Below are 10845 nucleotides of genomic sequence, written 5' to 3'. Positions count from 1 at the left end.
CATGGTGAGCAGAATGAGTTTATTTCTCCAGTTTGGCCTGTTTTAATTTCTACATACATGAACAGCCAATACAATTAAAGTAGAAACACAATTTTTAATAGTCCTTATCACAGCCATTTGAAGCACCTTTCTGCCCAAAAGGCTCTCTAGACTGTCAGGAGAGGCCCTGAGACAAAGGCGCTGCTGTAAGATGCAGGCTGTATCATGGCACAGTGGGAAGGTCACCACGTGCAAAATCCACAGCTTGCCTTCCTCTATGCCTCAGAAAGGAACAAATGCATGGGATGCATCTGGGATCTATACAACAACTCTACGAGGCAGGACAATAGTATGAGGTTTCATGCTGAATTACACTCATTTTCCCAATGAGGACACATAAAACCTTCTGAACATGTGAGATGTTTCAGACTCAAATGTAATAACTGATGTAGAGACATGTGATCTGAGAAGAGAGTTTGTCAACCTTGTTTGAGTGTGAAAAATGCTTTATAGTTTTTATAATCTTATCTTCAACAGCTTTGTAAAACATAACTTGCTTCATTAAGGCCATTTCAGTTTCCTCATTCATAAAGTGAAAATACAAACTAAGGCTCACAGGTTTTCTGATCCTGCCACTCAGAGAAAAAAAGCAGGACTAGGACACTGGTCTCCTGGGAGTCCGAGGGACAGTGATTTGCCCAGCTTGGGCTCAAGAAGGAACGGAGGTGGGGTGGCCTGGGCAGGTCTGTGTCCCCTGCTGCACTGAATTTCTCTCACCAGGAGGTCAGAGAGTGAGGGTCACATAAAGGTTGCTTCGTTGTAGTAAACCTCAGGGGAAGTATCCTCTGACCGGCCTCAGCACAACAACCAGCTCTGGGTATGGGCAGCATTTTTTTTTTTTTTTGGCCTACTGGGAAACCCTACCTAATGATGTCCTGACGATTGTATCGACTTCATCATCTTCAATGACTTAACTGTGACAAGGGACAGGAATCAGGGAAGAGGGGTGTGGGCTACCAAATGGACAAAGCCCTGATCCTTACCCCAGCAAGTCACCTTAGAAGTGCTCTGATCCTCACCATCAGCCCTGATGCTTCCCTTATGGGGTGCAATGCTCATTTGACTGGGCCTGTGCTTTTTTAAATAAGTGGTTTCATGACAGACTTTAGCCTGATAGCAAGAAACGAAAGGATCAGACAGAGGAATCCTTGGATTCTGGGCTCAGCTCAGTTTGAGGGGATATCTGTCAGTGGCTGGGTCCTCCAAGCCCCGTGGGGGCTAGCCCCAATTCCAAGGCCTCTCCTTAGGATGGTAGCTCTCTTAGTCCTCCCCGTTCAGGGAGCAGATGGCCAGAGGAGCAGTGTTGTTGGTTCCAATGCTGTAGCAAGGACTAAAATAGGGCAGGAGGCGCCCAGGGAAGGGAAAGCGGGGAAAAGTGAAGATGTGGGAGCCATTGTCAGTCACATTGTAGAAGGAAATGTCATGGGCCTCGTAATCCACAAAGATTCCCACCCGGCGAGGAGGGACTGGCAAGGACAGGAGGGGGTACTCATCGGTGCCTGCTCGGTACTCATTTCCCTTCCTCAGCCTTATCACCCAGAATCCATAGTGGGGGGATAAATAGACCACCTCCTTCCGGTCTACATTCTCCTTACATACTCCCAGGCCCCACTCAGACCTGTCTCCCACCTCCACCTCCCAGTAGTGCCGGCCTGAGGAGATGCGCTGGCTGCCCAGGACAATATTATAGCGGTAAAATCTCTCAGGATTGTCAGGAAGTTTCTGGTTGGTGTCTCCATAGTGCACACATTTTCTGTCTTCTGACACAATGAGACGGGAGTAAGCAGTATCTGGATCCAGGTGCACGTCAGCTAGAAAAAAGAGGTCCTGGTTGGTAATAGTGATATAAAGCTAAGGGGCAGGGGTGAGGTCTCTCCAATAAATGCAGCCACAGATTTATCAATGATGAGTGAAAGTGAGGCTGGATAGAGTACCCAAAGGGCACTGAACCACTTTATTTCTCTGGGTGGGGTCCCTCCCACTGCCCAGTATAGTCTCCCCCAGCATCCATTACCTGCATAGGTCTTTAGGATCTCTCTTAGCCCCAGCACACGGCAATCTGTCTTCAATTCCAGGGAGATTGGTTCTGGCTGCTGCAGGCTCCAAGACTTGCTCCTGGTAGAGTAGGGTGAATCTCAGGGCCAGGAGTCCTGGCTTTGCCACATGGGCCTTATGGGCCTTATCTTAGTACAGGGAAGAGGGGCTTGGCCAGGGAGGTAGTGAAGTGCCCCACCCCAGCAAAGCAGAGACATGATGGCTATTTGGCCGAGCCTCAAACTGTTTGTGTGCAGAGGTGCGAACACTCACATGTCCATGCTGTGGGAAGGGCTGGATGTGTATTTGATTCTGGGAGAGGAAGAAGTGTATACATTTTCTGTTGGACATGCAGGAGTCACGGGCAGTCTTTTTTCCTCTTTGAGCAATCTACTTGAAACCACATATTTTATCGCTTCACTTGATATACATTTGATCAAGTACAAAGAAGAAAAAGGAAAGATCAACAAAGATTCCTTAGCCAGTACAATGTAAGAGGTATGAGACTTCGGACTAGCACCTGCTTTTCTGTGTGTACTGAGTCTGTGCTCTATCCCTACTTCTGGCTCTAGCCCGGCCCCACTATCCTTTACAGGGCTGCTTAGAGGCTCCAAGGGTGAGAACATACCTGTTTAATACTTCCTGAATATCCTGGAAGGAGAGAAAAAAAAAATGCAGCAACTGAGTATGTGCTGTTCCTCAGAGGGAACAGTCATTGAACTCTGGCAGGGAGTTTCTCTAAGGGAAGGGAGACAGATACCAAGAATGGAGAGATGCCATGCAGAGGTGGAAGAGAAGCCTATGGGAAGGATGGAAGAGCAGGCCGAGCTTTGGCTGGACTGGCCAACTTCAGGCTCCATCTCAAGACTCTTGGGCTAGACGAGAGGGGCTGGAATGACACCAGAGCTGCCTGAGCACTGCCCCACCTATGACGCTACAACAGACCAGGTCATCCACCAGCCAGGGATAGGAAAATAGCACATATTAAGTGGGAAAACACAGGATCCGCGAACAGCTAGAAGAGTGCTGAGTGCTGGCAGTCCCTACTGAAGACTAACTGATGCTGTCTCCTGGAGTTTCAGTCTATCTTCAGCCATCACTCAGGGTCCCCAGGAAAACCTACTCCTCACCTGCAACATCCAGCGGACAGGCCTCTGCGATCTCTCTTTCAACTCTGCAATCATCCTCCACAGGACCCGGCTCTGCTGGATAAGCTCACTACGGTTCAGCTCCAGTTTCTGCATGGTCTCCTCCTCCTCCCGCTGTAGGCTGGCCAGAGCTGCTGCTACCTCTGCCTCCAGCTGCCGACGTGATGGCTGCTTTTTCTCTAGTAATCGCTGATACTTCTCAAACTCCCACACAATACTCTGTTTTCGGGTTTCCACCTGTATCTGTGGAGTCAAGATTGAAATCAGCGCTGACATTTTCAGTCACCCAGTATCGAGGATACTGACATATGCTTACACACATACTCTGCAATGGTACCAACCACATGACAGGCTATGCAGGGGCAAAGATAAAGCATACTATTTGTCCTAGCTTCCTGTTCTCCCAGCTCAACCACATGCATCTAGGTCTCTATTGCCAAGCTCATTGATTCCAGTATGGTAGAGGGTATTATCTTAGTACTACATTCTCTAGACTGTTTTCCATTTTGAGAATAATGACAAGATGTGTTACATTTAAGTCTTTAAGGCAGTGTAACTTAACTAAACAGGTGGTTCATTTTCATGTTGATATTATAGCTGTTCAATGTGCTGTTTCAGATTCATTCGGTGTTACTTTCTGTTGATCAAAAGTTCTAGTACTTTGATACTTATTGGCCTCAAATTTATTTCAGAGGTGATTTTCCAATATTTTAATAACCAAACTCTTACCAAATATGCTCTAACTTGGGAAAGTCAAAGAGAAACTCTGCTTTACTTACTAAGCATGATGTAAGCCATGCCACTGTGAGCTGACACACGTACAAGACCAGAGGTTATCCCCATATCACCATCAAGAAACTGGAATTAAGAGGTGATGTGGCCTACCTATGGCCTGGTACAGAGAAGGCAGGGATTAGAACCCCAGGCTCTCTGATTTTAAGCATCACATTCTGCCTCACAGAGATGTGAATGCTACCCCTAGGCCAGCTCCAGGACGACTAACACGAACTCCTTTCCCCGCGAGCAACCTGCCTTCCAGGTGGCAGTTTGTTTCCTCTCGCCAATTTCCAGCTTCCAGGCTTTTTCTTGCTCTTTCTTCAGATGTTCAAGAGCCTCATGAAGTTCCCACTGCAAGAGACAAAAACCTCATGAGGCCGCCTGCAGCAGCCTAGGCTTCCTAGCATTGGTAGGCTATGGGAGAGAACCAGAGTCCTCCAGTCAACCAGCCATAGTGAAGGCTGTGGGGGAACGGAATCTGCCCAGGTGAAATCCAAGGTACTCTCTGGGCTGAGACTCATTTCAACTCCTATAGTCCCTAAATGTCTGTAAAGTGGAAAAAAGGGTTGATTTCCAACCTCTCCAGAAAAGTACCTTGGACTTTCCTTTCCATGCTGATTTTTATCCTTATCTTACTTATTTTTATCTTATTGTCTGCTAGAACCTTGTTACTCTAAATATGGTTCAAGTGGATCATTGGCATCCACATCATGTAGGAACATGTTAGAAATGCAGAATCTTGGCCTCACTCTAGACCTACTGAATGAGAATCTCAACTTTAGCCAGATGTCCCAGGTGGTTCATATGCATATTAGGGCCATGAAGCACTTTCCTAGAATAGTAATGCAAGGGATTTCTACTGAAAAGCATAAAGTGTGCATAAAATACAACTATTTTGTTAAAATTTATCAAGTGCCAGATATATTTTAAGCTCTAAATATGCATGTAATACGTACAATCCCGAGGCTGGTATTAACCTTATTTTATAGACAAGAAAACTGAGGCTTAGAAAGTGACCTGCCCAAAGTCATTCAGCTTATAAATGGTTGAGCTGGGATTTAATCCAGCCCTTTACCCCTATGTTATACTATCTCCCTTTTCTAATATTCTCAAAAGCATAGTTAGTAAATACTTTTCATATTATAGAATCCTTTCCATATAGGAAAAGCTAATTCAGAGGATTTGTACTCTCACTTTCCAAATTCAACTCCAAAAAAAAAAAAAGACTAGTGCTGGATCACTGGATAACAGAATCACTGAGATAATCCCTCACGGGATTGTAAGTATCACATGCATATTTATCTAAGGAAACAGTAAAGAGAGGCCCAGAAGCTGAGATTTGATGAGGTTCCCTACAAAAAAGGAGTCCCAGGTATGTCAGAGATGACTTGTCAAACAAACAAACTTGGGAGATGAGAAAGAACATTGAACAAAGAGCAAGAAGACTTGAGTCACAGCCTCTAATCTCCCTTTCACTAACTGAACTTCAACACAGAAGGGACCTGAGAAGATTATATTAGATGACCTCTCTCAATCCTGTGACTCACCCATGGTTCTTTCCACCTCTAAAATAAATTACCATGTTTTCAACTTTGTAAGCCTCAGTTTTGTCTATAAAATGAATGAGTCAAGTGACCAACTCAGTGCCAAATGTCTACTTGCAGCATTGCTAGGAGAATTTTGCAGGTCAGCTACAGCCTTGACCATCTGTATCAGAGCCTCACCCTCAAACTCATCCAAGGTATCCAGAATCTCAGTTAAAACCAAACTGTTTTTTTTTTTTTTTTCATATTCTCAGTAGTGAAATCACCCTTGGATTAGGCATTGAGCCATGTTAGGATCTGGGATAAGGTGTAGAAGAAGTGGGAGGGCAAGAAATCAAGAAAGGTCATGAATACAAGGAAAGGTATAGCTCCCTGTATCCGATTCTAGGGCTCTGTGGGTGTCAGGAACCAAAGGAGTCAACTCTCAGTCTTTGGTGCTGGTGGTCAAGCCCTTGATCTAGAAATAGCCAAGTTGAGGGCCGGGGGAAGACTAGAGTGGCCAGCTTCCATCTCTCACCTTGTACTCCCAAGCGACATCCTCCATTGGCACAACACTGTGGGCCTCATGTTCTGGAGACCGGCTACAGGCCTCACACATTATCAGGACATCCTCTTTGCAGAACATCTTCAGCTCTTCTCCATGGCACTCACACAGGTCACCCTTCAGCCCCATTCCTGGATGGAGCCTTAGGAGACGGACTTTTTCTACAACATTGGCCAGTTGCCAATTAGGCCGCAGGTTCCTTGGCTGGACAGGAGCTCGACAGAGAGGACAGGTGTAACCCCAGTTCTGGGTTTCTCCTGGGACCTCCCAGAGTCCGGAGAGACAGCTGTGGCAGAAGCTGTGGCCACAGTCAATGCTCATGGGCTCCCTCAGGAAGGTCATACAGATGGGACAGGCCACTTCTTCCACAATGGCTTCCACCAAGGCTGTGGGATCCATGGTTCCTTCTCACACCCTCCTCAGAGCATGAATGAAACCAGGCAGCGGTAGTAAAGACTAGATGAAAAGAAAGACAAATAAGAGAAAAAGATAACAGAGGAACAGAGATCAATAAAAGGAGTAACTAATTTCTGGAAAAAAACCACTTTCCTTTTAACCTTCTTTAATAAGCATTGACCTTTCCAACTGAAGGATGCATGGTCCAACGGGCCACATTACTCATACCATGAAGGGGATCATGGGATGTCTAAGTGAGTGAATGTTGGGAGTCCTGTTTTCATTCACTTGGTTAACCCTGATTCTCCTCTGGGTTCACTCTACTAGACCATTACCACTCCAATCATGCTCTAAAAATCAGCATTGTTTCTCTTAAACTTGGGTAAGGTCACATAAAATGTGGTATTTCAGTATCTGAAGGCCATAAATACCTCCAGCCTCACTCTCTGGTATGTTTATATTTACTTTTATATAATTCATAGTGTCAAAAGGTAGTATGCCAGAAGCCCATAGCCTACATGCTCAATTTGTTTTCTTGTGTTGCACACTAAAATGTAAAAATTGTAAAGAAATAGCAGTTCTTTCCCTGTGCCTTTTAAACCCCTGTCTATTTCTCCAGCGCTAACATACTTATTATTCACCAAGAGGCCAAGATATTGAACTTTCAGGGGTATGTTAGAAGCAGAAATGAAATAACATCCCTTGGAAGATTAAAACAAAGATCACTTGATGATCATCACACCCATATTGATGAAGTCACTACTCCAGCAAGAAATCTGGGATTTTTGCCAGGGCCACATATAGGCGTGGAACTTGAATGGTCAATGGCAGGCTCTTGGCTTAGTTGGCAATATTTATTCATTCACTCTGCTAGTTTGTGTTACCAGCTAGAGTCTACACAAGGAAGGGCCATGTTGCTCCTAGTTCCTGTAGTATCCTCAGCACCTAAACAGCACCTGCAATGCAGATATTTCTGAGTAAATATTTGTTGAATAAACCAGCTAGACATAGAAAATAGTTCCTAAACCCCAAATCCTTTTATAATTTGTTAGGTAAATTGAGAGCATACATTAATAATAAAAGCAAGCATTCTTTGAGCACTTACATGATGTGTCAGGCACTGTTCTCAGCATTTTACATGAATTAAGTTGGTTTATTTCACAACCCTAGGCAGAGGCCATCGTTCTTCTAATTTTACAGATGTTTGGTTTGGGGCTCTGCCATTTTATCTTGGGCAAATTTCTTAACCTCTTTAGCTTCAAAGTATAATATAAATTCAAAAGGAGAGAGAGAAATCTCTGTGGTTTAGGGCAGTCCAGTGGCAGGAAGCAGGAAGCAGAGCTGTAAATCTTTCAGGACTCTGTGATATGCCATTGGCAGGGCATGCCTTCTCACTAGACTCCCTGACTCCTGCTTTTCTTCCTCCCACTATCACTACCAAACTGTGGGATCCCGTATCCTAAAACCTCGTTTTGGTAAATCACTAACTTACTAAAGAGTCTATCCTGGCTCCCTGTTAGGAAGCTCTCTCCCTTCACCCTTGAAACACCACCTGTGCCCAGCTACTCAAAGGACTAATCTTCCACACATTCCCGAAAACCCCTCGTCCATTCAATCTACCTGACTTGGGTTCCTGCTATTCTCCCAGCTGAAAGTGACTTCTACATGATCCTGCTTTTGACATCATTTGCCATGTATTTGTTTATTGTCTTACTTCCCATAGTGGAACTTTTTCATGTGGAAAGGGTCATTCTCTGTTTTGTTCATTTCTATTTCCCCAATGCCAAGGACAGTGGCTCAAACACTTGTTGAGTACTGTATGTGAAAACTAAATGTAAATGTTGAGGTCCAACTGACAGTGGATTCAAAGTGGAAGATGTGTTAATATCCTTAGCTAAGTCAGTGAAGACATTAAGAGCCACCATCAGATACCTATTATTTAAAGCTACAAATGGAAGACCTAAAATACCGATGAAAAATTGACACGGCAAAGAAATACCAAAATGATAAATCCAGAAATCCAGTGGAAAGCATATTATTTTGATTTAGGATCATAAAAACATCTATACGTGGAAAAATTAAAAGTGGCAGCCTCTGCAACCAACTGGGGATGGGCAGTCATTGCTCTTCTAAATACGACCTGCTTTAATGTTTGACTTTTTATGATACATGAATTACTTTGAGAAAACTCAAATAATTAAACGTACGGTTGCTTTGACTGTGCCTTCCATGGGTAAAGCGCCAGTCTGAGAAGGACATTTGAGGAGGGGGCAGGGCCTGCAAGACTTCCAGGAAGACCCAGTGGGAAGCGGGTCGGGGGCGGGCGGTAACCTTCGGGGTCAGGGAGCAGCTGGGGATATTAAGCTCGTGGCCTGGCCACAGGGCGCCGGGCAGGTCCCCAGGGCAGTGGCGGGTGAGGTTACAGTGAGCTTGCAGGATCTGACTTCAGAAAAGGCAGCGTTCTCTACCCACCTCCCTCCTCGGCCCGGACTGGCGCTTCGCGGCGGAAACTCAAAGTGAAGAAGCCAGGTACCGCGGCGTCCGGTGGCCCAGCGTCAGAAGCGGCCTTTCCCGGCAGCTCAGCACCTACTGCCAGAGAGCGCCCCAGGCCCAAAGCCCAATGCCCGGCAGCGCAGGCCCTGTAGCTCGCAGCTTCTAGGATATTACACCCGGCTCCAGGCTCCGTTCGCAGGGCCGGCTTCGCCAGGGAGGCGGTGTCTTTGTGGGGCCAGCCAATCACAGGCAGGGACCTGGATAACCCTAGCCAATTGGTGATGAGACGGGGGCTCAGCCGCTTCCCGGCTCGTCAATGTTTTTTCTCTACTTCCTGGGTTTTTCTGGTCCCTTCACCCACTCAGGTCCCCTTAAACTGTAGAGGGTACCAGATATTAGTTCCAGGATAGGTCAAAGGATTGAGGCTCCCGAATGACGCCGCTCAGGCCCTGCATTAATTGTGGCTCAGGTGGCTATACATTTGCCAGTTTGCCTTGTTAAACTCAGCAGCCGGAGATTGGCCAAGTCTGGTTCTGTGACCCAACTTAGCGCAGGCTTGGGCACACACGTGGTGTGGACGCTGCTGTTCCTGGCAAGATTTGCGATCTCGCATGGTTCCAGGCAAGAAAACCAACAAACCAAACAAAAAAACCCTCTCTTTTTTCCTGGCATAGTCTTAGCCTTCAATACTTCAGCAAGCAGCTTGTCATCACGATTGCCACAATCCACTTGTGAGGTTAAAAAGAGACCACAGAGACCGGGAGATGATGGAGAAATGGAAACCCTGGTCAAAAACTGTCTTTAAAAAAGGAGAAAAAAAATTAAACAACTAGTATCCCTCCCTCACCCAAACGTATAGACACATGCACACACACACACAAACTATTATTTAAGACAGTGATTTGAGTTTTTCATCGTACTCCCAGTACCCTGTCCTTCTCCTGACACTTAGGTCTTTACTTAATAAGCAAGTGAAGGCACCTCCTATCCACATAGAAAATAACCAGGAAATCTTCCGACTGAAGCTCAGTTCCAAATTATATTTTATCTTCACTGTTAGGACAGATACTCCAGAATGCTCTTGCCAATGTCTGAGCCCAGGCCATGGTTAAAATTCTGAAAGGCTCCACCTTTAAGGAGCTGAAGGTCAAGTTGGTTGTACTGCTCTGGAATATCTGTGAAGTTAATACAATTAATGGGGAGGTTATTTTCATGTGTTAGGTGCAATTTGTAACTATGATTGACTGTCAAGAACCCTGCCAGTCAGGGTAGCTGGGGGTGGGGGTTGTGTTCATTCCGGGAAGGCTGGACAGAAGGCTTTTGAAGACAGATCAGTGTACTTCCAAGGCATAGGAGACAGATCAGTCTACTTCCAAGGCCTACTTCCAATTTGTAGAATTCTGTAAAGCTTTCCTTTACAGGTGTCTTAAGTGTGTTTTGTTTGTTTGTTTGTTTGCTCTGAGACAGGTGTGTCCAGGTGAGGCTTTGTCTTGGACAAATTCCACAGCTGTAGCTGCAGACCCCAACCCTCCACCCCGAATCCAATATAGACCAGGACAACAAGATGAGTGGCTGACTGAGGATGGTGCCCATCTATACTCTAGGGGAGGATAGCATAAAAGGAGAAGATAGAACTGAGAACTCTTTGGGGAACAGGGACAGAGATATACGCACTGAAGAAGTAGGACTAAGGAGGAATTAAAGTGGTAGTATGAATCAGGCCGGATTTTCTGGAAAGAGACCAGAGACTGACCATATTGCATGTCATACAACCTGCTTCCTCAGAGACCCCTAATTAATTTTCTTTTCTTACCCTTTCTGAGGAAGTATGAGCCACACCCTCAATAAGTTTTGTGTAATCTTGGGCTTG

The 10845-nt window shown here is 45.6% G+C and overlaps 1 protein-coding gene across 3 annotated transcripts; it reads right to left on the bottom strand.

The window, feature by feature from the left end:
* On the bottom strand, positions 1–9362 carry TRIM68 (tripartite motif containing 68). Of its 3 annotated transcripts, XM_037740062.1 has the most exons (8): positions 8955–9361; positions 7367–7438; positions 6060–6542; positions 4254–4349; positions 3204–3464; positions 2702–2724; positions 2054–2154; positions 1–1850 (listed from the first exon to the last, which is right to left on the bottom strand). In XM_037740062.1, the coding sequence occupies exons 3-8, from the start codon at positions 6483–6485 to the stop codon at positions 1300–1302; spliced, it is 1458 nt and encodes a 485-aa protein (XP_037595990.1). In that variant the 5' UTR covers positions 6486–6542; positions 7367–7438; positions 8955–9361; the 3' UTR covers positions 1–1299. The 3 variants fall into 3 exon arrangements, with proteins under 3 accessions (XP_037595990.1, XP_017388331.1, XP_017388332.1); XM_017532842.2 differs by lacking the exon at positions 7367–7438; XM_017532843.2 differs by lacking the exons at positions 6060–6542; positions 7367–7438 and having other exon boundaries at positions 8955–9362.
* Between the last annotated feature and the right edge of the window lie 1483 nt (positions 9363–10845).

This window comes from Cebus imitator, unplaced genomic scaffold (genome assembly GCF_001604975.1).
Source record: "Cebus imitator isolate Cc_AM_T3 unplaced genomic scaffold, Cebus_imitator-1.0 Scaffold79, whole genome shotgun sequence".
Taxonomy (NCBI): domain Eukaryota; kingdom Metazoa; phylum Chordata; class Mammalia; order Primates; family Cebidae; genus Cebus; species Cebus imitator.
This window is presented reverse-complemented; position numbering and strand designations above follow the sequence as displayed.

Bases quoted from the DNA above. Each gene is read 5' to 3' on its own strand.
- TRIM68 (XM_037740062.1), bottom strand. From the start codon at position 6,485: ATGGATCCCACAGCCTTGGTGGAAGCCATTGTGGAAGAAGTGGCCTGT. The intron at 2,725-3,203 runs GTGAGGAGTAGG...CTCTCCTTCCAG, and splicing joins CTGTCCGCTGGATGTTGCAG to GATATTCAGGAAGTATTAAA. The intron at 2,155-2,701 runs GTATGTTCTCAC...CTACTCTACCAG, and splicing joins ATTCAGGAAGTATTAAACAG to GAGCAAGTCTTGGAGCCTGC.